The 24,021-nt window shown below is 41.0% G+C and overlaps 1 protein-coding gene across 1 annotated transcript; it reads left to right on the top strand.

Moving 5' to 3' along the window:
* Positions 1–1,766: 1,766 nt before the first annotated feature.
* On the top strand, positions 1,767–22,098 carry prkacab (protein kinase, cAMP-dependent, catalytic, alpha, genome duplicate b). The gene is made up of 11 exons (XM_014994165.2): positions 1,767–2,955; positions 5,329–5,390; positions 7,155–7,283; positions 8,538–8,636; positions 10,778–10,860; positions 11,655–11,781; positions 12,522–12,617; positions 12,733–12,855; positions 14,735–14,794; positions 14,894–14,998; positions 15,094–22,098. The coding sequence occupies exons 1-11, from the start codon at positions 2,910–2,912 to the stop codon at positions 15,217–15,219; spliced, it is 1,056 nt and encodes a 351-aa protein (XP_014849651.1). The 5' UTR covers positions 1,767–2,909; the 3' UTR covers positions 15,220–22,098.
* Positions 22,099–24,021: the final 1,923 nt, after the last annotated feature.

The following is a 24,021-nucleotide window of genomic DNA, read 5'->3' as shown; positions in this document are numbered from 1 at the left end:
AAAAACGGCCCTGTCTTCTCCCCTCCCCGCTCTGGCTCGCTCTTTTTTCCAGTTTCATTCATAAAATGCAGCAGCATCACTTCACCATTTCCACTCCAGCCTCATGTTGCTAGGAAACTGCAGCACAAAATTGGAGAGAGGGGAGGGGGCGTCTGCTCTCGCTCGTTTTATCTTCGTCGCATCGAGTAACTCCCCCATCCATCCATCTGTTCCCTCCACTTCTGATGTCTGCAATGTTTAAGGTGATGAAAAGCATTAGTTACGCATTCATAATGGATGCGATTAGGGGTGAAAAAAATTGCTGAAAATAACTAAATGCCATTTATCAGGTAAAAATCCTGCTTATTGCAGCTTGAATGTTTGGTGCATTCCTGTTTAGTTGCTGTTTATGTCTAGATCTTAGGTTTCAATAGTAGAAATGCACCTGCAGCTGAAGGCTCGTGTTGAAACCAGGTGGACCAGCTTGACGTCTTGTCAACACCCAGCAGATCTCGCATAAAAGCAGAACTTCACCTGTAGGGAAACGGGTTGTAAGGGTCGGTTCGGTCCATATAGGAACGAATGATACCGATGTGATTAACTGTTTGTTCATGTTTTTTGCTACTGATGTACTATTACAATATGAAATGGCTCCAAAGGATATGCAAATGCAAATATGTGAGAAATTAGCCTTTTGATGATGCTGGATATAAAGGGCTCTCGGTGCTCTCCCAGTAGGTAATCCAGGTGCTGCGTTGAGGGGTACAGATGGAGGGCGGGGTGGGGTTTGACTGACCGCCTGGCTGTAGAAACACCTGGTATAACAAAAGTAAAAGGAGGGGGGAGAAAAATTCTGTTTATTCAGGTTGCAGTTTTTTTTCCTTACTAAAAATCCCTCCAAAATGTGTAAACGTCCTTGCTTTCACAATGCTTTATGACGATGGCAAGCCAACTTATCATATAATGTAAATTCTTAAAAGCAAGCATAACTATTTTCATTAGTAAAGGTTAATATTTATATATGGAGAAGGGCTCTATGGTGTCCATAATGAACATGTGAGATATCTCATGTCATTATTGTGTGACAAGTTTTTAAATTTGTGAGTGTTGCGCTGTCATATATATTTAAATATCTTCTTCACAAGTTAAACATTGTGCTGGAAAAAGAGTTTGTGTGTGTGAGTGAAGTTGAAATCCAGAATTCAAGGTTTGTATTTCAATATCCAAAAGGATAAACAAAAAAATTGCAGACATTTTGGATGCTGTTTTGTATAGAAAAAACAGAATAAGTAAAAAATATAATTATCAGCATTCATATTTTGATTTACCTGTACAAGTTATTTACTTGTAAATAACTTTGGTCAGTTCTGTTAAGTTGACCAAACGCTTGTTGTCATACCAGCTTAATTAAAAAAAGATAATTTATCTCAACTAAATCAACTTCCTTAATTTTTTTAAAGGCACAGAAAATGAAAGTAAGTAGTTCTCAGAAACCATGGTTATAATTAGGCAAATATTAGTTCAGTGATAAATATTTTTAAGCATTTTCAGTTTATACAATAAATGTTTGAGTGTTCTTTTCTTCAGTCTGTAGCATAATTAATTTAATGAGTTTGTTATTAAAGTTTTGATTTAGAGCAGCATGTGTTCCTAATAACTTTAAGTGCAAGTAAAAAAAATTAGAAAAAATGTTAGCTTTAGTATTCACTTAAAAAAACATAATTTTGAACTCAACTTTACATATCTTTAGTTATAGTTCTGACCAGTTGCCGTTATTAATAGGAACAAAATGAAGTGCAGTTTGATTATGTGATACGATGTCCTGCCATACAGGCGTGCGTTAAATTCTGACCAACATATCTAAAAATAGCACGCGGTTGACGTCACTCAGCCAAACGTGTATCAGTCGCTGGATGCTGGAGGGGACGGGGGTGGGGTAAATGAGTTTTCTTTTCTTTTTTTTAAGTGGGGGGAGGTGGGCGGGCCTTCCTGTCAATCACTGCTCACAGCCAATGGACAACATCGCGCTCACTGAGATTCCCACGGTCCCTCCGCATCAAGCCAATGGAGAACGGAGACCAGAGACAGTGGGCGCGTGCGTTGTTGGGAGGAAAATAATCGATGACGCTCCCCTCACTCGCTATTCTGTTAGGACTGTCAGACGCGCTGTCCCTTTGAGGGATAGAACAAGATATCCAATTAGAGGACTCCTGAGCTTACCGTTGCAAGGATGCAGCCAATCAACGAGCGGCTCTCAGCTGTCAATTAACGGATGATTCGGCGAGTGGGCGGAGCGTTCGCCAGCCTGTAGTTCCGTCATCTCGCTCGTCTCCGAGGCTACGGGGGGCCGATGTTGATTTGGATGAATACCTGCAGTTGCCGGACCCAGCCTAGGTCGATTTGTTTTTTTAAAACTGGGTTCACCACCGGAAAACGGGACGCTTCGGACTGAGAAAATTGCTCGCTCGCGCCGGGAATCGTTGTTTTTCTGGACTGAGGAGAGGTGGGGAGCCGGGGGTGGGGAGGGGGGCTCAATCGGCGGGGGCTGCAAGGAGGGTCAGGCGGAGACTGTATCCTCCGTGCTCGGGCCATCTGCGCCGAGCTCGGTCTGATGGTTCCATTGAAGCCCTTATCAGGGGGCCGGGGGTCCACAGAGAGGATCTGAAACCCGGCGTCGGCTGCGGATGACCGTGGAGGGAGTGGAGCCGCTTTCCCAGCCTTTCCTCGCCGTGGCGCCGCATTAGCAGCATCTGTCGGGGATTCTTCTTCTTCTTCTTTTATTTTATTTTCTCTTCTTCTTCAAAACGGGTTAACGCTCCGTTTCTGTTGGGTAGAGGAAACACAGAGACGATCTAAGAGAGATTAAACCGGCTTGAGGAGGCTGCAGGGCGGCCCAAAGCCACGGATTGCTCCGTTGACAGGTTGTCATCATGGGCAACGCGCCCACGGCCAGAAAGGGCAGCGAGATGGAAAGCGGTGGGTATGCTCTCTCTCTCTCTCTTTCTGTCTCTCTCTCTCTTTCTGACTCTCTCTCTCACCTCCATCCCCTCCCCTCCGATCTTTACCTGCTCCGTTACATCCTCATGAAACGATGAGAAACAACGTGACACAGCATCCCGTTAAAGCTTCACACCACCTGCCTTACGCTACAAGCAGGCCTTTTCTCCCCCTCTCCACCTCCATTCATTACGACCCGCTAATTGGGCTTTAAACTGTACGCGTGCAGAAATTACGCAGCAACGCTTCACTCCGTGTCCATATGAAACATCCTGATCAGGAATCGATTTTAGGATCTGTTTGTGGTGCGTTAGTGAGGCGTGAGATTCTACACGCGACATACAGCAAGTTTTAGTCTATAGTTATCATTTTATGAGCTGCAAACCAGCCGAGAGCGAGTGCAAGCTGCGGCTATGTTAGCATCTCCACTTCTCTTGTGCTCCGATCTTGGCAAGATCGCAAACGAGCTATGTGTCAGATGTTCCCCGAACACTCTGTGCCTGTTGCTTTATGGAAATAGATATTGTTGTTGGCACTGGGCCCAACACGCCCAGTGCCGGCCCAAAGCATCGGCGAACTGCGAAGCTTCTCGGAAGCTCGGGATTGGTTTTTGGGGCTTCCTTCAACAAAACCTTGAATTCACATTGATAAATTCACCACTGTCTGCACACATGCGTGGAGGGATATGTGTAGATATGTTTAGCATGTTTGGAGTTACGTTGAAACTTTTTATGCTACTTGAGCTGGGGAAAAAATTCAGGAATAGTTCAACTTTTTTGCAAATAAGTCATAAGTATTTGTGATCTATGTTTTGTTACACGAGAACAAACTATTTCGACGGACTTCCCTGAATAAAAATGAAAGAAAAAAAAGTTACAATGTAACGACACATTTATATTTTTTTCCTAAATTATATGTTTCTTGTGACGCTTTTGGTTCTGGACATTATTCAAAAAACTATTAATTATTCTCACATTTGTGCAATTTTCTCCTCAACTTTGCTGTAGAAGTTATGTAAAACTATTCAAAACTATTTCACAGAATAGAATAGAAAATTCCTTCATTGTCCCACACAGAGATTATATATATATATATATATATATATATATATATATATATATATATATATATATATATATATATATATATATATATATATATACCAGAGGCCAAAGGAATCCAGGAATCCGCAACTGGAAATATTCAAAATAATCAACAACATAATCTTAATCACATTTCATGTGTGGTTTTTCTTTTCTTTTTTATTTACTGCTTTTGGTTGTTGTGTTTTTTCAAAAATGTCTTTTAATGTGAACTGTTCTGTATGAAATTAAAATTGATTCGTCTTTGAGAGGGCAAACTTGCGTTAGTATTTCATTGTCACTATTTTTAGTTGAAAATGGTCTCAAAATGACAATATTATAGTTTATCGCAATCATTTCTGGCGAAATTTATCGTCCAGCAAAATGTGATTCGTAACCGCGACAGGCCCGGTTGGGAGGCACCACAAAAAATATTCCATACATCCTTGGCATGGACCTGCACTCAGCTCCAGCTCAATACAAATTTATTGTTGAGCAGAAAATGAAAGCCTTCCCTCTTTGCACTATAATATAACACGAAGCGTCAGAAAGTGGTTTGCATGGCAAAACATTAGCGGGACATGTGCTACAAGCACTTTAACCAACAACATATGCCACTGTGTAATGCTTAAACACGGTTGCTGTGCAACAAGGATTAGTTAGACTCTCCTCTGCTGTGTCGTCTACATTCAGGCTGTTTGTCTGTGCAGAGCAGATGCTTGCTCAGCCCGTTCTTATTTATTTATGTATTTAATTTTTGAGAATCATATAGATTATTTGCCATGCAGACTGGAAAGCTCTTACTCCGCTCCCAGTTTCAGGAATCGGCTCTTAGAGTTTCAGGAAAGCGTAACGCGTTTTGTACCTTCTTTCTGTTTTATTATAAAAATATCTATAAAAAAAAAACACATCAAATTTCTTACCACAGCCACTGAAGCATGTAATTATGCTGTCTTTTTGAGGTGTTTTCACAAGTGGAGTTTTGAGCACTCTGACTGGATGAGTGTGTGCGTGTGTGTGTGTGTGTGTGCGTGCGTGGCTGTGTGTGTGTCTGTGTGTGTGTTGGATGCAAATTATTGTTTGGAACTGCTTTTCATGTTAGTCAAAGTTGTGAAGTAATGCCACAAATAACAGTGAAGCAGGATGTAGGTTTAGTCATGCGTTGTGCAGTTGACCTCTAAAAATATCAGCAGACTTAAGTATTTCTGTGGCATCTCTCATTATCTGTAACAACAAACCGCTAACACACGTTTCTCCCGTCCTCCTGCAGTCAAGGAGTTCCTTGCTAAAGCCAAAGAGGACTTCCTCAAGAAATGGGAGAATCCTTCACAGGTTTGCATCTGTTTGATTCACTTTAATGTGCAGAAAGTGGAAGACACTCTTGCAGTTGTCATTTATGTTTTGCCCAACTCTGGCTTAGGACAATTTATGTCTGTCAGCCACACAGAAATATAGAAATGAATAGTTTTAAAGTTTTACTACAACGTCTAAATTGTTCGGCTCGTTTGAGTGTAACAAGGTTTGATTGGCAGGCGGACACCCCACCTACCACTCAGCTGAGATTTAAGGGGAAACCAACAGTGACCACTGCATCAAGTCGTCACTTTCTAATGACCGGATCAGGGATTAATATGATTGTATCTTAAAATACATCAATGCAGTTGTTGTGACAATTGTTTTTCATGGTTTACCAAAGTGTTTTCTCTACATCGCATTGTGCACTGGCAGGTATTTGCCCAATGGTAAAGATTAATCAGTCAGTTAAATTTTTTTTTTTTGTTTAGCAGATTTTAGCAACAAGGCATTTCGAACATCATAAAAACACGAAAATACAAAGTCATAGAACATACGGTGAACATTTGAAACATTACATTTTCCCGTCGTTACACTTCAGATTGTTGATTCGTGTTTCATGACTGTGTTTCAAAAGCAGCTCTAAACAGGTGGGTTTGTAGTCCAGACTTAACGGCACTCAGTGTTTCAGCTGTGCTGCAGTTTTCTGGAAGTTTGTTCCAGATTTGTGGTGCATAGGAGCTGAATGTTGCTTCTCCGCGTTTGGTTCTGGTTCTGGGGATGCAGAGCAGAACCAGAATCAGAATACCTGAGAGGTCTGGAAGGTTGATGCAACAACAACAAAGACATTTTTATACAAAATAATGAATCTTTTTCTGTTGTAGCACAACAACCATACAAACTACTGCAGAAAATCCCAACATTTCATTGAAATACTTTCATAGATGTGGGAGAAAATCCCAAGTTGAGAAACGTTAACATTTCTCAACATTGTCTACTCATTTAAATGTAATTGAAGCATTTTGGTATCTTAAACTCTGCTGTTTGAGAAAGTTTTAGTCAGGAATCCACAACCTTATTAGTTCCCCTGAGGGATAACTATTTTGCGACTCACTTTTCTCACTTAGCCCCTCTTCAAACTGGGAAAGACCAACAATTGATCCCTGTGTAAGTCAGGAAATGGTGGCTAAAAAAACTCACAGTAAGATTAACAGCATCACTTAGTGACATTTTGGGGTCACTAATTGATGTGACCTCAAGACCAAGTGAACCAAAAGACCAAATGAACCATCTCGTTGCCCAGACCTGATGCTGTAACCATCACCGTTTCTGTTTGCAGCTGTGAATAAAGACGGACTGGTTCTAAATTTCTGGCCAATTTTCAATCTCCAGTTTTTGTGAAACTGTGACCCGCCAATTCCAGTTTTCTCTTCAGAGAATGCAACCATCCCTGTTTCCAACAAATACAGCATCCCGTTTACATTCCCACAGGCAGTTCTTTATGCATGTTTTCATAGTCTTGTAAAAAGCCTGTTTTTGCAGAAACATATATCAGCACAGTTTGGGCAGTTCTGCTATCACGCACGCCCATTACTTTGAATGTAAACCTGCTATTTTTTCCTTACATTGTATATTAGACCTTACTTTACAGTACTTATCTTATTCTTTTTGTTATTATGAATATTTTCATGTCTGTCTGTGGGCATCCGTTTCATGCGTTTATGAAAATGGCTTTGCAATGGCGTCTCCCGCCGTCCTTTTTCAGAAAAACGTGCTAACTCTTCCTGTTTTCCCCGTGTCCAGAACACTGCTAGCCTGGAGCAGTTTGAGAGGTTGAAAACCTTGGGCACGGGCTCGTTTGGCCGTGTTATGCTGGTGAAGCACAGAGAAACGGGACAGCATTACGCCATGAAGATCCTCAACAAGCAGAAGGTCAGTCTCGGCAGAGTGGGGGTCACGGAGGTCGCAGGAGGGCGGGCGGAGTTAGGAGGGTTGGGAGATGTTATCATCATCGAGATGCTCATGTTCAGTGTTCCCACGTGTTACTCGTGAGAACACTGACCTGTTTTTTTATTGGTACTGGAAAAAAAAACAAAGTCCCGGTGCTTCGTTCAGGGAGCATCAAATCCAGGCGTAAGCTTCGTCTCTGATCATCCTGCTAATAGTAAATGAGAATATTATTGTGGCGTAAGACAGGAAGTAGTTGTTGAGTTGTGCTGGTAGTCGCTGAAAGCTTTTAAGCTGTTTATTTGACAATCTTTTATGGATTTTGTTGTTGTTGTTGTTGTTGTTGTAGAAGACCCAAACGGATCATAAGAACTGAACGGGTTTTGGAGGATACCGCATCTGGTTCATGACGCCGAAGTTAGCGTCTGAGTTTTAACTTCCCTTCAAAGTGAAAAGCCGATTTCATGTTTTATTTTAGGGAATCTGGACTGCATTTGATCATTTCTGGATAAAAGTTAAAACATTTTTTAAAAAATCGCTCTTTATAAAAGACAATTCAGACATTTCCGATGTCTGAATCGGTATCACTGCCGCCTTAGAGTGAGTTCAACAGGTCAACGATGATGTATGTGCTGGTTAAACCCGGCTTGAGTTACTGATGCGGTTAAGACAGTGGAAGCCAGTCATGCTGTTCTCACAATGAAAGCGTCAGCAATTCAAACACGAGTCTTAAACTTGGAAATGTTCTGTCGAGCCTGAAGAGCTTACCTTCGTTTCCAGAACGAACAGATACAACGGCTAGGTAACGTTTTGGTAGGCGCGCTTCACTTTGATAAGAAATGTAACGGGGTGTTTACATTTTTAGAGATGTTACGCCGAGAGAGATCTCAGTAAACTCTTGTTTTAACTATTTCAGAATCCTTAAAGTGTCGTTTCTGATTAACTGTGAAAACAACAACAACAAAAAAGGTGTTCTTAAGTTATTCACAAAATAACATTAAAATCTCATTGTCTTGTTTTCCAAAACCAAGTATCAAGTGACTAATCGAGTATTTAACTGTTTAGTTAAAGTAAAGCTTGTATACCTCTCAGATGATGTTAGGGTGCTCTTGTAAGAGAGCTGTTGTGTTTTTTATTACCTAATTCAAATTTCACAAGTCTTTTATGTGATCAATCTGAGTTCCTTTCCTTCTTCTGAGTTTGCTTGTGTGTGTGTGTGTGTGTGTGTGTGACCTCCAGGTGGTGAAGCTTAAGCAAATAGAGCACACTCTAAACGAGAAGAGGATCCTCCAGGCTGTCAGCTTTCCCTTTCTTGTGCGGTTAGAGTATTCATTCAAGGTACGGAGAACGTCCGACGGTGTCCCTGTTTGTTTTCGCGGGCGGTTGCGAATTGGACGTTTTGGCGTTCAGGCCGACTGTCAAGAGCTTCTCCTCAAAACGGCCTCCGAAAGCATGTCAGCTTGACAAGATCAAAGCGCTTCAGACCACAAAAATAAAAGACAGTGAGCTAAAAAGATGGGCGCTCGCCGCTACCCACTTCTCTGCTGTGTTTAATTGAATCAAACTGGCTGCTGCTGCTGCCTGCTGTGGAGTCCCGCGCTGTTTCTGCACGGCGCTGCTCCGTCCTGTCTGTTTATGTGGCGTCAGTCGCCTCTTTGTATGCAGAGGCAGCATCAGGCGTGAACTTGTCTGTTGCTGCATAACGAAATGATTGTGTGGCCCGTGAGCATGCGGAGGAAGTGTGAGCTCCAAATGCTCAGAGCTCTGATGACCCCGCTGCTGACCTCTCCGTTTAGACCCAGCCGCGTTTTGGCGTTCACCTCTCGCTAACCTTTGCTCATTTTGTACCGTAAGATTTTATGAGAATAGCAGTCATAGTTACTGTTTAATCGCGTAAACAGCGAGATGCACTGGGGTGGCCAAGTCCAGTCCTCGAGAGCCACCATCCTGCAAGTTTTAGAAGTATCCTTACTCCAACAGACCGGGATCAGCTCTACAAAGGCCTGATAACGAGCCATTCATTTGATTCAGGTGTGTTTCGGATCATCGCTTTTGTAAGCGGTCTGACCTGCTGAGCTTCGATTAAACCGAGTTTAACATGAATTCCAGCTTTCCCAGTGTGATTATTAAAACGTTTACTGGGAACGAATGTGATAATCTACCACGTCCGTGAGAGAACAATCGCAGTAAATAAGGTTAATGCTGATCGTAAACAAAGACAAAATGTTTTGAAGTTTTAGTATAGAAATGTCTTCATCATCCTCTACTAGCTATTAGCATCGTTAGCATTGCTGAACGTCAGTGTTTGTGTGTGTCTCCTGGAAATTACAGACCTAAGGCAACAAAAGTAGGAAATGGTTAAAGGGGCAAAATGATTAAGACCCATTTATGTTGTTTTATCGGTTTCCAAGTCTGACTACGTTTATGGAAAAATGTCAGATTTCTCCAGATGAAAATCAAGATTTCTGGAAAAAATTGGGACTTTAAAAAAAAATATATTACCTCAGTTTCAGATTATTTCCTCTAGTTTGGATTTAAATAATCAAAATTTGACTTTTTGTCCAGGTCATTCACCAGAAAAACGTACATTTAAGAATCTAAACATGCCATCGATTCACGGCTTTTTTAATGCCTTTTTCAGAACCTGTAGTTTCTAAACTTGATCCAGTTTAGATGTAATTCACTCCTTCTTCTACAACCAGAACACGTGTGGCCAATCACAAGCTGTGACCTCCCATTCGTAAACTTTTTAAGAGCCTATCCAATCAAGAGTCTTTAATAAATTTGCATAAACCAATCCAGATTAGATTCATTACCTCTGTTGTGTTGTCGCCTCTTCCGAGACCGTAAACCCGCGTCTCAGCAGAACAAAACCAGGCCGGCCACGTGAAGAGGTGTCAGCAGCGCTCTTGCGCCCACACAGACTAACCCAGATGAGGGCCGTGCTCCAATTATGTCCTTACTCAGGTTAAGCTGTTTAGATGCACCTGGTTGGGCAGGCATCCAGTATCCTTGAGGCCTTAAATAAACCTATTAACGGTCCATGTGTGCTGCTCTGCACACGAATTGAAGTGGCACCGATGAACACTAATCTGTGCCACCAGTCATTCTGAGAGGTCCAGTATCATTTTTGTGTATTAAAAACGCTTTCAATGGAGTAAAATTACAGGTGAATGTATTTTATTTGTAAGAGAAAGCCTTCCTCAGCTCTTATGCTGCTGAGCTGTTGTTCTGCAGCCCAAAAGAGACAAACTGACTCTAGGGTTCACCTTTGAAGCTGGTATTTTGAGTTTTTGTGAAACTATTTTGTCACTTTATTTGTGTTACGGTCTTGTCATTTAAGGTTTATTTCACCAAGGCAGTCAGAGAACACACATTAGCAAGAGGTTCAACAAGCTTTGTGCTCAGATTCCCATGTCTTTTTCCAGTTTATTGTGTGTTTGTATATCTAATCTCCGTCCTTTTATTTATGCGTCCAGGACAACACCAACCTTTACATGGTTATGGAGTATGTACCAGGTGGAGAGATGTTTTCCCACCTACGAAGAATTGGCAGATTCAGGTCAGTGCATTTAACAGTCCCTCCAAAATTTTGCCATGTTTTTGTTGTTGTGATTGTTTTTGCAGCCTGAAATAACTGACTTTGCTGTACCTTTTTCAAAAAGTTGTGGTCGAAGATGCATTTTTTTAAGCTTTATTTTGCCATAACATGATCTTATAAAAACCTCCCAATAAATGACGGGATTTTAACAGAGTTAAAACTTAAAATGCAGATAACATTTTCAAGTGCCTTCTTAAAATAGCAAACGTAATGCAAATAAAGTCATGTCCCAAGGAGTAGTCAAAGTGCAAAAGAAGAAACCCTTATTGGTCATTCAGGATAACATGAACTGTTTGCTGCACAAGCAGATCCTGCAGAATGTCTCACAAGGGTCTTTGCAGAAAAAAAAGAGAAAACGTTACCGCTTAGCGTCACGCATGCTTTCTTCTTCCAGGTGCAGGTCTCTGGAGATGTTGTAAAACAGGAAGTTATTATTGAGGAGATTGGTCCAAATTCAGCCAAGTTCCAGTGATTGGTCAGAAAAAAACGTTAAGGTGATTCGTCGGATTTGCAGAAAAGTTGCAATGGCTACTGAAAAGTCTGAGAAAAGAATTGCGAATAAAGAGTGAATTTGCACTAACAGTTGCTACTGCAACTTCCTGGAGTTACTGATTGAAGTGTGCATTCAGGAAGCGCTCAGTAGTTTCTGATGACAGCCATGAAGATGTTTTGGTATTTTTTTGCTGCGTCTTAGTTCTCCAAAGTTTTTACCAATCCACTCACTGTCGGTTCCTGCTGTGCTTCTGTTGGCGCAGTGAGCCGCACGCTCGGTTCTACGCTGCTCAGATCGTGCTGACCTTTGAGTACCTGCACGCTCTGGACCTGATCTACAGAGACTTGAAACCTGAAAACCTGCTCATAGACCAACAGGGCTACATACAGGTCAGAGGTTCTGTTTCTTCTATCACGATCTTTCGGTGTTTTGTGTCCTGGTTTTCATTTTTGTCCATGTCGTGACAGTTTCGCTGTAGGTTTTTGCCATATTCAATTTATTTTTCTGTGTTGATTTATTATCACAAGGGTGTTCTCATATTAGCTCGTTTCTTTGTACTTACTTCCTCGGGCTTATTCTTGTGTTATTATTTGTGCATTTGGATTTATTTCTCTGATATCAGTTTTTGTGTTTTTTCCTGTTATTTTTAAATTGTTTGAGATAAAATTAATTTTTTTTATCACAAACTGGGATGTAAAGGGATTAAAATCATCCATTCCACACTGTAAAAAAAAAGTCTCTAATTTACGGTAAAATACCGGTGCAGCTGTGGTTGCCTGAATTTTAAATAAATTTCATAAATACGGTAAAATTCTGGAAACCAAATGAAAACCAAACAGGAGAGTCTACATGTTCATAACTTCCTAAAAGTCTGAAAAAGAAAAAAAAATCTAGAAAACTGTCTGGAAGTGAAATTTATATTCATGTTATTGTAGTAAAACTGGAAGAGTATTGAATGGTTATGTCGCCCCCTTGTGGTTTAATGTGAAATAACACCAAATATTTCTTTCTGCTCCAAGATGTTTTCTCTTCCATCTATCTCTGTTCATTTTATTTCTGTTGTTTCTCATTAAAATAAATGTCTGTCAGCTCTTTTTTTTCTCTCTCTCTCTCTCTCATTGCTACTCAGGTTACAGATTTTGGCTTTGCCAAACGGGTAAAGGGCCGGACCTGGACACTGTGTGGCACCCCAGAATATCTGGCTCCAGAGATCATCCTCAGCAAGGTGATCCATCTTCCCTTGACTTTTTTGTTTGTTTTTGATTGTGTTTTTAGTCAAAGCCTGAAGTGTGGCAATCTGAAAATGCAAGTGAACTTTCTCCACCTGTTTACACTGGCAGGGATATAACAAGGCGGTGGACTGGTGGGCGCTGGGTGTTCTGGTCTATGAGATGGCAGCAGGGTATCCTCCTTTCTTTGCCGATCAGCCAATTCAAATCTATGAAAAGATTGTATCAGGGAAGGTGAGTTTTGCTGTTTTCATTTTGAAATGTTTGTTGTTTTTGACTGAAGACGGACTTCTCCACTCCGTTTCACTGTTTAGTCTCGCGCTTTTGAGAGAAAAATGTTACTAATTTCCGGTACTTTTCTCTTTTGTGTTGTTTAAAAACTCAGTGATTTCTGGGGACTTCTTCTACAGTATGTAAATGTTTCGGCAAGAAATCCAGATGTTTCGTGGTGCATTATTTAATTTTAGGATTTATGGTCTTATATAAATAAGTCTCACCAAGACTGAGTAATTTCAGTTCTTGTACATAATCCAACCAAAGAGTTTGACGTTTTTATAAAACGTGAACCAAAAATCTACAAGGCAAAATGTAAGAATAAACATTAAAGATGAAAGTTTCCCTTCTTATTAGAGAAATCTGAATTTTCATTGAGTAGTGTTTTTTTTAGACATTTCAAAAATCTTTTAGATCTACATATTAATATATTGAATTGCAATATCATATTCAGTAAGGACTGCTTGGATGCAATATTTGACAGGATATATTTTGTACGCAATCCAAGCAAATTCTGCCTGCCAGGAATGATTCTGGTCTGTTGAGATACATGTTCACTGTATGGATGCCTTCAGATTGCAAAATAGCGGTGGGAACGTGATGGCAAAGGAAACAGAAAAGAAATTAAATTGTGCGTTAAGTAGCATCCCAGTTACGTTTCACAGATATCGTGGAACCCTATTTTAAATGCAGTAACCGTCTTGCACCGGTGTCAGATTTCACTCCTCCAGAGCCGGTGCCATGCGGCTCTCACACGTGTCTCAGCTTCAGCAGAGCCGAATCAAACATTTAGGTCATTAGCAGGACTCTGGAGAACTTGACTGCAGCCTTTTGACTCAAATGTTGGTGAACTAGAGATGCATGTAAAAGTTTCAGGACGCCGCCCCTCGAGGACTGGAGTTTGACACCATTAGAGTGAATCAAGGCGAGTTCAGAATCGTTTTCATTTTGTAAAAAAAATAAACAACCAGTTGGAAGTTGACACCAACAACCATTGGTGCAAAAAACCTAAGTGGATTTCTCCTTTTCTTGTTCGTGTAGGTGATGGACAGACTAACAGATGAGGATGAGGATAGGCAGGAGTTCTCCAAGGACTGTGGTGTTTGCAGACAACATTGTGGTCTGCAGTAAGAGCAGGGCGCACATAGAGGAAAAGCAAGACAGGTGGAGGTGTGTACCGGAAAAGAGAGGGATGAAGATCAGTCGCAGCAAGACAGAATGTGTGTGTGTGTGTGTGTGAATGAGAGGGGCACAAATGTAACGGTGATGTCACAGGAAGTAAAGGCAAAATAAGGTAGAGGCCTGGAGTCAATCTTCCAGAGCAGTGGAAGAAGTGTGGAAAAGAGGTGAAGAAGTGTGTGCAAGTGGGGTGGAATGGATGGAGAGAAGCGCAGAGTTGGATGTGATAAAAGTGGATCAACGAGAATGTAAGGAAAGTAGTGACACCGGCGATGGTGTGTGGTTTAGAGGCAGTGCCGATGAAGAGGAGACAGGAGGCAGAACTGGAGGTTTCACAGCTCAAGATGTTGAGGTTCTGTTTGGCAGTGATGGGATGGGCAATCAGAGAGGCCAGGCTGAGACGGTTTGGACATCTGTAGACATGTCAGCAGGTTGGAAGCCACGGGGCTGGAGCCCGAGAGGAAGACCAAACCCAAGATGTATGGATGGACATGAAGTTAGCTGGTGTGAGAGTAGAGGATGCTGTGGCGAAGATGAGAAGGATCCCCAATGCTCCCATTCACCTGCTTGTTGGGTTTTTTGGTGACTTGTTGTGGAAGACTCTTTTTGGCTCTGTAACTGTGCGTTCACACAACCGCTTCCTCTATTTCCTTGTCCTCAGGTTCGTTTCCCGTCTCACTTCAGTTCAGACCTGAAGGACCTACTGAGGAACCTCCTACAGGTGAAGGCAAAAGTCAAGGAAGTTCTGAACTTCCAGTGAGGCGTGGTTTACTTTTCCAAGACCTCCGAGATGATGAGAACGTTCTCCTCTTGGTTTCAGGTGGATCTCACAAAACGCTTTGGGAACCTCAAAAACGGAGTCAATGACATCAAAGGTCATAAGTGGTTCGCAACAACTGACTGGATTGCCATCTACCAGAAAAAGGTGCGTGTTGGTGTTTCTACATTGTGTCTCCGTTTGCACTGGATTTGATTGCGATTTGGAGCCTTTTATGTTTTTGATGTTTTTTTTGTTTCTAGGTGGAAGCTCCCTTTGTTCCAAAGTTCAAAGGACCAGGCGATACCAGCAACTTTGACGACTATGAAGAGGAGGAGATCCGCGTCTCCTTCACCGAGAAATGTGCCAAGGAGTTTGCTGAATTCTAGAGTTAGAGGAGAAGAAATAAGGAAAATAGGGAAAGTCTAAGGTAGGCTGGTCAAAAGGGAGACACAAGAAAAGTGTACTGTCTTCTGTCCAAATATAAGCACCAGCTACAAAAAAAGGAAAAGGGAAAAAAATCGAATAGAGGTGTGTGGAAAAAGAGAGCGGAGACTGATAACCAGCAGTGTTGCCTTTTCTGTTGCGTTTCTGTTGTGTTTTCTTTATTGTCGTCTTATTTATGAATCCCTTTATAACGACGCTGTGTTTTATGGGTGTCGGGAGCCCCGCTGACTTAGAGTTGCCTCTACGCATTCTCGCCCGAGATCTTCCCGTTTCTGCATCCGTTTCCGTTCCGTTCGTTTCTGCGCCACAGCAAAGACGAGTCAACACGTCAATCGGCCGGTCATCGCACGAGTGCGCACGCAAGATATCGTCGGTTCGCGCCGACGAGATGGTTTGAGCAAAACACAACACGCGTTAAGATAAATGCCCATGTGATATATAGTTTGTCTTGAGTTCACCTGACCCATCTCATAGATGAAACACTTCAAAGGCTCGAGGGGCCAAAAGAAAGACGAAACAAAAAGTCAGGTACGTCTGTTGTGTAACTCCATCTACGGCTCTTATTATTGTTAATATATACAGACTTTGTACATATCTGCAGTACTCCATTTTTAAATGTTAGTAGGTACTTAGTGGCTCCAGTGAAACCATATCATGCTAACGTTACAGTACGACGACATACCAATAAAAAGGACGGATTTCTCTCAGTTTCAACGGTGTTGCGAGAAAAACACCAACCGCATAATGGAAACTCAGGTTTGAACATATCACTTAACAGACATTTATCTCCATAAAGCCTAAGGATCAGCAGGTAAATCTCGGAGTACAGATTTGGGAATTTGAAGTTCTGGTTTTAAACGAGTTTAAAAGGAACAAGAAAAGAAAAAGAGGGTCTATTTAGAGTTTTAGTTGGCGTCTTCCACACTTTATCCCTTCCAGAATTTTTGGTCAGTTTTGATAGAAAAGCACTTCCTGTTTCAGCTCAGAGCTAATTTACTACATGAGATTATTCTACTTATTGAAACAACCGTTTGGCCCCCCTGGTTTTGACTTTTAGACACCGTGTGAGGCAGAGGACCTCCGACTGCTTCTGGCTGAGGGTCGTCGGCGCTCTGGTCCGTACGGATGGCGATCAGGATGGTGTGCTTTACCTTGATTGTCGCTCGTGTCACAAAAGAGAACCATGCAAACTCTGTCATCATTTCTTTTGTGTGCGTTCAGGACATGCACTAGTTTTGCTAAGTTTCATTTTATGTGTATGTATTGATGATCTGAAAATGATTGGTACTCTGTTTGTCAAGTTAGAGATGGGAAGTGAATATGCATCTGGGAATTTTGTATTGAACATGTTTTTCCTCAGTGAATTTGTTTCCATTGAGGATATTGGTATAAAATTCACACCAGATGTTGCTAGCAACCCAAATAATCTGCACATACAAAGAAATAAAAGCAACTAAGTCCATAAATCAGGTTGCATATTATAAAGTTGAATTCTCTTAAATATTTGAAAGAAAAGCTTTAAGGCATCTCCCGTATGTAGAAGCTAGTCGAAGTTCTCAGTTGTCATTTTGACTTATTCTTTGATAAAAACTGTCTTCAAATTTCTTCACCGCTCTCTGATAACCAGTTATTTCTATAGTGTTTCTAATTATGTTCAAGTCAGGTGACTGACTGAGCCGTTTTTCTCTCCTCTGGTTCCTTTTCCGACACCAGATTACAAGTTTCCATGACTGTGTTTTTGGCATCATTGTCTTTCTGACATGTGCTGTTGCACTCCTTCCTATCTTGCCACTGGCATTTTAAAAGATACCCTGTTACATGAGTCTGAACATGAGGAGGAAATTAAGGACATTTTGCAAAACCTCAAATTCTGTCATGTTTTTCAAGTGTTTGTTACTTTAGATCAGCTTTGTCTGTTTATACTAGAGACAAATAGGACCAATTTTGTTTAAATGTTCTGCAGTCATGACCAGTCATGTATTGCTTTTTCATAACCACGCCATCTTTTAATTTCTCTTTAGAAAGAGTAAACAAAAGCAGACCCTATGGGAATTAAATTTCTATGTTTTGAGAGCGCCCCCTAGTGGTCAAACAATTACTAACCAAATTAATCAGAACACAACAGCTGCAGCTGACATGATTTTGTAGCAGCTGCTGCGTGTGTAACAACCACTCTCATGTGGCAAGATTTTGTTTATATTATAATTAAAGTCGTGTATGTTACAGTGTTGAATGTATAGTGATGCAATATACATTATTTTCCAATCACATAATTTCCTGGAGGTAAAAGAAAACTGATACAAAATATTGTAACAAGGGCATTACTAAGAATATCTTAGTACATTTCTTCCTATAAATGCTGCCACTAGCACATCCTGTAAGACGGGCCCACAGTATCATGTTCCCACCTCCGAACGTCACTGTCAATGTGGTGTTTTTGGGGTTGGTGGCCAGTGCCATTTCTTCTCCAAACATTGTGTGTGTAGTGACATTCAAAGAGTTTAATGCTGGTCTCATCTAAAGATGATAATCCAGTTTTCCACTGACTTGACCAAAATGTTCTGTAGCAAACTTAGAGCAAACTTTCCGGTCAATAGGAGAGTCTTGCATAGTTAGTTTTCAATGAGGCCATTGTGGTTTATTTCCATGATTTAAAAAAAATGGATTACTAAAGCTCAGTGAGAGCAATCATGTGCTTTCGGAGACCTGTTCTGATTACTCTTTTTTTGTCAGAAATTTTTACAGAAAACACAGAAGCCACCCACCCGTGGCTGATTTTTAGTGAAATTGTGTTCTTTCCTCCTCCGGATAATGGCTGTAATGGTTCGGTGCCATTTGTATTTTTTGCAATAATATGGTTGTGGAGATTCTTACGTTTTTCTGGCAACAGCATAAAAGACAAATTGTTTATGCTCCCGCCTAAATCAGCTGTCATAAATTATTGATAACTGAACTAATACAAGACAGGATTGCTTACTACATGGTTACAGATTTCAGTTATGTTTTAGTTGCCTTTTTCACTCAAGTTTATTACATATAACTTTAATTTCTGGAGCAATTTGTGTCGATCTTGCTGTGAGTGGGAGTTTCTTGGGTTGTTACAGACATCCTGTGTGAATTTTTATGTCAGTAGGACTAATAGAAATGTGTTTACTGAGAAGAACTGTTTGATCATTGTTTTCCTGCTACAGCTTGTTGAAATATCCTTTAACATGTTCGCCAAACAACCTGGTGATTTGAAGCTTACGACAAAGGCCACCTCGGATGTTTGGGGGTCTCCTTGCTTGACACAGTTTGACAGCAGGGCATTAAAACAACGTCCTGAGAGGATTCAATTGTTTGTTTCAGGCGTTAAATCATAATTTGATCTTTTACCTTATTAGGGATGTGAAATATTGCAGTTCAGATAGGCACAAGGAATTCCTTTCATCATGTTTTTTGTCAAGAGTCTCGACTTCGTGAAAAATCTCAGATATGAGAAAAATATGATTGGCCTTTTGTTTGAAATACACATCTGCAATGTTACTAGTCTGTGTGCATCATTTGTAAATTAGAGTGGTGTTTGAAATGGCTTAACATGAAGGAATTGTCCAGGTGGACGACCTGGGTTCACAGTATCCTTTACCACATGTGTCTCTTAGGAGAGACCATTCCCGTCCATCTATCTACTGTCTTCCACTTATCCAGGATCGGGTTCAAGAGGGATCCCCAGACATCCCACCCTGGCCCCCATAAGCATCATCCAGCTCATTCTGGGGCATCCCAAAGCGTTCCCATGCCAGATGGGACATAAAATCCCACCAGTGAATTCTGGGTCTTCCCCTGGGTCCGATCACGTTCCAGTGGGACGTGATCGGAAAACGTCCAAAGGGAGGCACCCAGGGGGCATTCGGATCAGATGCCCAAGCCACCTCGACTGACTGTTTCAATGTGGAGAAGCAGTGACTGAGTCCAACCATCCTCTAGAGGAAGCTAATTTCGGTCGCTTGTATCCAGGATCTCATACTTTCAGCCTCTTTTCTTATCTTATTATCACAGGTGAGGGTCAGAACCTAGGTCAGTGAATTGAGAGCTTCGCTCTTTTTTCAGTCACAACACGTCACAACTGCATACAAAGCCCCGATCCATCTGTTGATCTAGCATTCTGTCCTACTATCACTCGGGAACCAGACACCTAGATACTTAAACTCCTCCACTTGAGGCAGAGACTGACCCCTGACTGAGAGGGGAGCCGTCTTCCTGTCTCTGCTCAGGAACTTTGGCTTCAGACTTAAAGGGGCTGACTCTCATCCTGGCTGCTTCACGCTCTGCAGTGAACCGCTCCAGTGCCCACTGGAGGTCATGGGCTGAAAAAGCCAACAGAACCCCCATCTTAAGTAAAAAAAAAAAAGTAAAAATGAGATGCTGATGTTTCCGAACCAGACGCCCTCCCCTACAGGGTTATTCCTTGATATCCATGAATATTGGTGGAATCCAGAGCACACTGGGAACAGGCTTCACTTTGTGCCGAGAATACAGACCCCAGGTCCTGCTTTGGGCACACATAGATTGGATACCCAGCCAGACACCCCATACTTGTGAAGAACAGCCCCCAAAATACCTGGGATGGACCTGGTCATAAGTCTACTTCAGATCCATAAACCACAAGTAGAACTGACAAGCAAACGCCCTCGGCAGTTCTGCAAAGTAAAAGATGTAGCCCACTGCTCTATGAGCCACATTGCACTTCCTGTATCCGAGGTTCAGCTGTCAGTCAGAGCCTCCTCTCCGATACAGCGAATAAACATCAATAAACATCAAATAAGAGAACTTGCAGGAAGCAACATAAACACAATATGTTATCACGTCTGGTAAAAATGTTAATTACAGAAATACTTTAGTGTAGTACCACAATATCACACTTTTTAAAAATATTCCAACTTGTTATTGAAGTAAATTTACTCAGTGAGGAATGAAATACCATGTTAGGAAATAATTGTTTTCAACAATGTGACACAGTCACTGGGAGCCCTGTGTTAAGACGTCAAACAGCCACCTTTTTACAATAGTGCAGCACAACAGCATTTACAGAGATGGACTTTTGGCCGTTTTCTTTTACATAATCCTCTCTATAGAGATTCTCCAGAGTCTTGGCTCTTCAGACTTTGTTCAGTTTACTGATAAAAGCCACCAGGCTTTTCTCTAAATCATCAGGTATTTCAAAGAATTTATGATGCCATAATCAACAGGCTCACAGCGTCACAGATACTCCGCTGTACTTCAGTCAACATGACACTTACACATGTTCATACTTTGTTTCAAACCCACTTACAGTGTTTGTTGCTGAAAAGCTTAATCTCTGTTTCATCTGACCAAAGCTCGTACCGCTGTCTAGGGTCTCAGTAGAGTTTTGCAAGCTGTCCGTGTTTCTGTTAACGAAGGAGGGACTGGAAAGGCTTCGTGCCTCACATGCAGCTGGGTGGCTCGTAGACAGGATCTCATGATTGTTATGGAGACTTGGCGTCCCCCAAAGATGTCATTATTTGCTGCAGTTCTCAGTTCAGCTCTGTTCTCTGAATTGAAATGCTTCTATTGCATCTATTTTAAAGGGAATGTTGGGACTACCAGAAAGAATGGCTCTGGTAACTTTGTTGAAAAAATCTATTACATTCTATCATTCAATTATTTCCCTCACTGAGTAAGCGTACTCAAGTGAAAGTTTGGACTTTGTATTTTTTCTAGTGGGAGATTGTCCCGCTGCAGTAAATTCTGAATTCATTATATGTTTTGTTTTGGGGTTTTTTGTACAATTTTTTGGAAAAATAGGTTTGTCTTGTCAGTTCCCTTATTACAAATGCAGGTTAAGATCTACAAACACTCAGTTCACATCTCTCACATGGTTTAACACGTATGTGGTAAATTTGTTACAGTTTGAGCTGCTGGTTTTGTCGTGAAACTCTAAGGCAAAAGTGTGTTCACTGGCTGTGTTATTATTACTACTGTGTGAACAGAGACAGAATGTGAGTTTGGTCTGAGTTACAGCGAACCTGGAACACCTAATTGCAGAATAAAAACACATACTACATCTGAAACAATGGTCCACTGTAACATTATTTATTTTACCTTGTGATTCACACAGAAAGAGTCTGAAACTTTTAGGCCCCTTCATAAAATGACCTAATGTTATGCTTCACATTTGTTTTTCTGTATCCTTGTATGTTATAAGTGGTAGGAAATGAATTACCACAATAAATCTGGGGCTTGTTTATTTTGTTTATGCCATGTCAGGCCACTTGGTTTGAATTAAAAAAAAAATGTCTCTCTTGAGTTGTTATGTTCAGTGTTCTATCAATTTATTTTCTTGACGAATCTGAAGATATGTTGGCAGACAGATGGCAGCTTTCTGGTCGTCATCCGCTTGCTCACTGATTATGATAGCCTAATTTATAGACTATTACTATCATCATGATATTGTTTACATCTGTGGTTGGGACATCACATCCCCAACATTTCCTTCATGTCGGGTTCAGTATGCAGCATCCTTGAGACACTTTTGCAGAGACACAACTTCTTCTCAGTGCAGGCACAATGCTGGTACATAAGAGCCCACTGTCGCACTTTTTAGGGAAATGAGACCTCCCTCCTCCCCAGCCAGTGTAAACCATATCGACCCATACCACACACACACACACACAGACACACATGCACACATGCGTACACACAAAACACTCTTGTGAAGGGAAGCATCTAAAGTCACGGGAACAGTGACATAAAAACAAGTGTAATATTTTGCAACATGAGTATCATTCCAATAAAGTTTTACTTGTAAAATCTCCCCTGAACTTGTGTGTCCTTACTGAGTAGTGTGTGCGTGCGCGTGCGTGTGTGTGTGTGTGTGTGTGTACGTGTGTGTGAGTGATTGTTCGAACAAGGACAAGTTCATGGAGAAAGAAAATGATGGTGACGTGTGTAAATCATCCTCTAGTAAAGACTGACTGGGGTATTGGTTATCCCCCACCCTTCCCATTCCTTGCCTTTGTGAACTTGTCTTTTTCCCACCAACCATGAGTGCAGAGGTTCCTAAGCAGTCTGGAAAAGTAGACAAAAGTATGAAATGTGTTTCCAGTATTTTCCAGATCTGGATAAGTATAGAGAAAAAGAAAAAAACTATGAAAGCATGTTTGTATTTTCAAATTTTATGCCTGTGTCTTTGTCTTGAAGTTGTGTCCTTTGTTGGGACCTACCTGTGTATTTTCCTTCTTGTGTCCTTCTACTTCCTACTTACTTCAGTCCTTCTCTTCCTTTCTCATTACCATCATTCCTCCTTTCCTAGTGTCCTTTCCTTTTCCCTTCTTCCTTGTGCCTTGTGTCCTTCCTTCCATATTTCCTCATTGCATCCTTCCCTTCTTCTCTAATGGAAATGCTAGCATGTAAACAATGGCCATCTGTGACGATGAACACATATAACAGAAATGTTTTCTATCCAATGGTTTGTTTTCTTTATGTGTGTTAAAGTCAGGCAGCCTTCAGTCTCACCACATTTTGTCAATGTCTTAGAACCCATCTACATATTTATGTAAAATATCTTAGTTTTCAGTCTTTATAATGAACTTCGCAGTAAAAGAACAGCTAAAGTAAGACTGGTTGTGTATCTGTATTAGGCCAAAGGTCTGCAAGAAACACAGATATCCCTGGGAAAGATGTGATTAGCTATGAAACTATTTGTAAAAGTTTTTTTTCCTCATATTATTAACTGAAGCTCCAAACAAGTATTAGTCCTGCCAACATTTATATGTGGGACCCATAGGGCTATGTGGTGAAAAATAGGCCCCACTTTAGACTGTCCAGAAGTTACATAACTATGATAATAGCCTACATTTTGTTGTGGGACAACTGGGTAAAAAGTGGCACCCATATGGAGTCTAACTGTGTTGTGCAATTTGAAAAGATTGTCCTAATATCCATTTGACAAGTCTGGAATAATGCTAAAAAAAAACATTTCAGAAAACTTTAACTTTTTGCAAGTAGATCTGCCAGTCCATTTTGTGTGTGTGTGTGTGCGTGTGTGTGTGTGTGTGTGTGTGTGTGTGTGTGTGTGTGTGCGTGTGTCTGGTTGCTTGGATCCAACATTAAGCTTGGCTCATCAATGAAAAATAAATAGAGAACAATCATTTACTTGAAAACAATGTGAAGACAAATTTTGTTGTCTCATATATGTAATTTTACTGAAGAACTTCATCACAGAAGTTAAGGCAAAATGTCAAAACTGGATCAACACCCAGATCTTAAGATTTCCCAAATTAACCATTTATTTAAAGAACAAGCAGGAATTTAAGACACAATCCAGTCTGAGTCATTTTTAAGCCTGTGTTTTGTATATACCTTTTGAAGAAACTTAAATTAATGATTAACTTGGGGATTGGTGGGATGGAGTTCTCCCTTGGGTCTCAAAAAATCTTGGGGCGGCCCTGTTTCTTAAAGTCGATATCCTTAACTCATAAAAAACTACTTAACTACAGAATGGTTCCTTTACTCTTACGAAAAACTGAAGGAACAAATGGACCAATAGTTTTTGTTTTGGACTTTTTGGGGGGTCAGCCATTCATCCGGAATGGAGTTGCCCTCTACCTTTATGGAAATACTCAGTCGGATTCATCAAAAAGACCCAAAGATGATGGTAAAATTCAGAGAGCTTCTATGTTTCTTTGTGCTGTGGTGGATGAGTTTTGCTGTAAAACCTTCAACAAAGAGTACAGACACAAGGC

Source organism: Poecilia mexicana, unplaced genomic scaffold, assembly GCF_051168715.1.
Source record: "Poecilia mexicana isolate PSO_F unplaced genomic scaffold, ASM5116871v1 scaffold_2, whole genome shotgun sequence".
Lineage (NCBI taxonomy): Eukaryota > Metazoa > Chordata > Actinopteri > Cyprinodontiformes > Poeciliidae > Poecilia > Poecilia mexicana.
The sequence above is the reverse complement of the archived record's forward strand: the minus strand, read 5'-3'. Positions and strand labels throughout refer to the sequence as shown.

Bases quoted from the DNA above. Each gene is read 5' to 3' on its own strand.
- prkacab (XM_014994165.2), top strand. From the start codon at position 2,910: ATGGGCAACGCGCCCACGGCCAGAAAGGGCAGCGAGATGGAAAGCG. The intron at 2,956-5,328 runs GTGGGTATGCTC...GTCCTCCTGCAG, and splicing joins GGGCAGCGAGATGGAAAGCG to TCAAGGAGTTCCTTGCTAAA. The intron at 7,284-8,537 runs GTCAGTCTCGGC...TGTGACCTCCAG, and splicing joins AGATCCTCAACAAGCAGAAG to GTGGTGAAGCTTAAGCAAAT.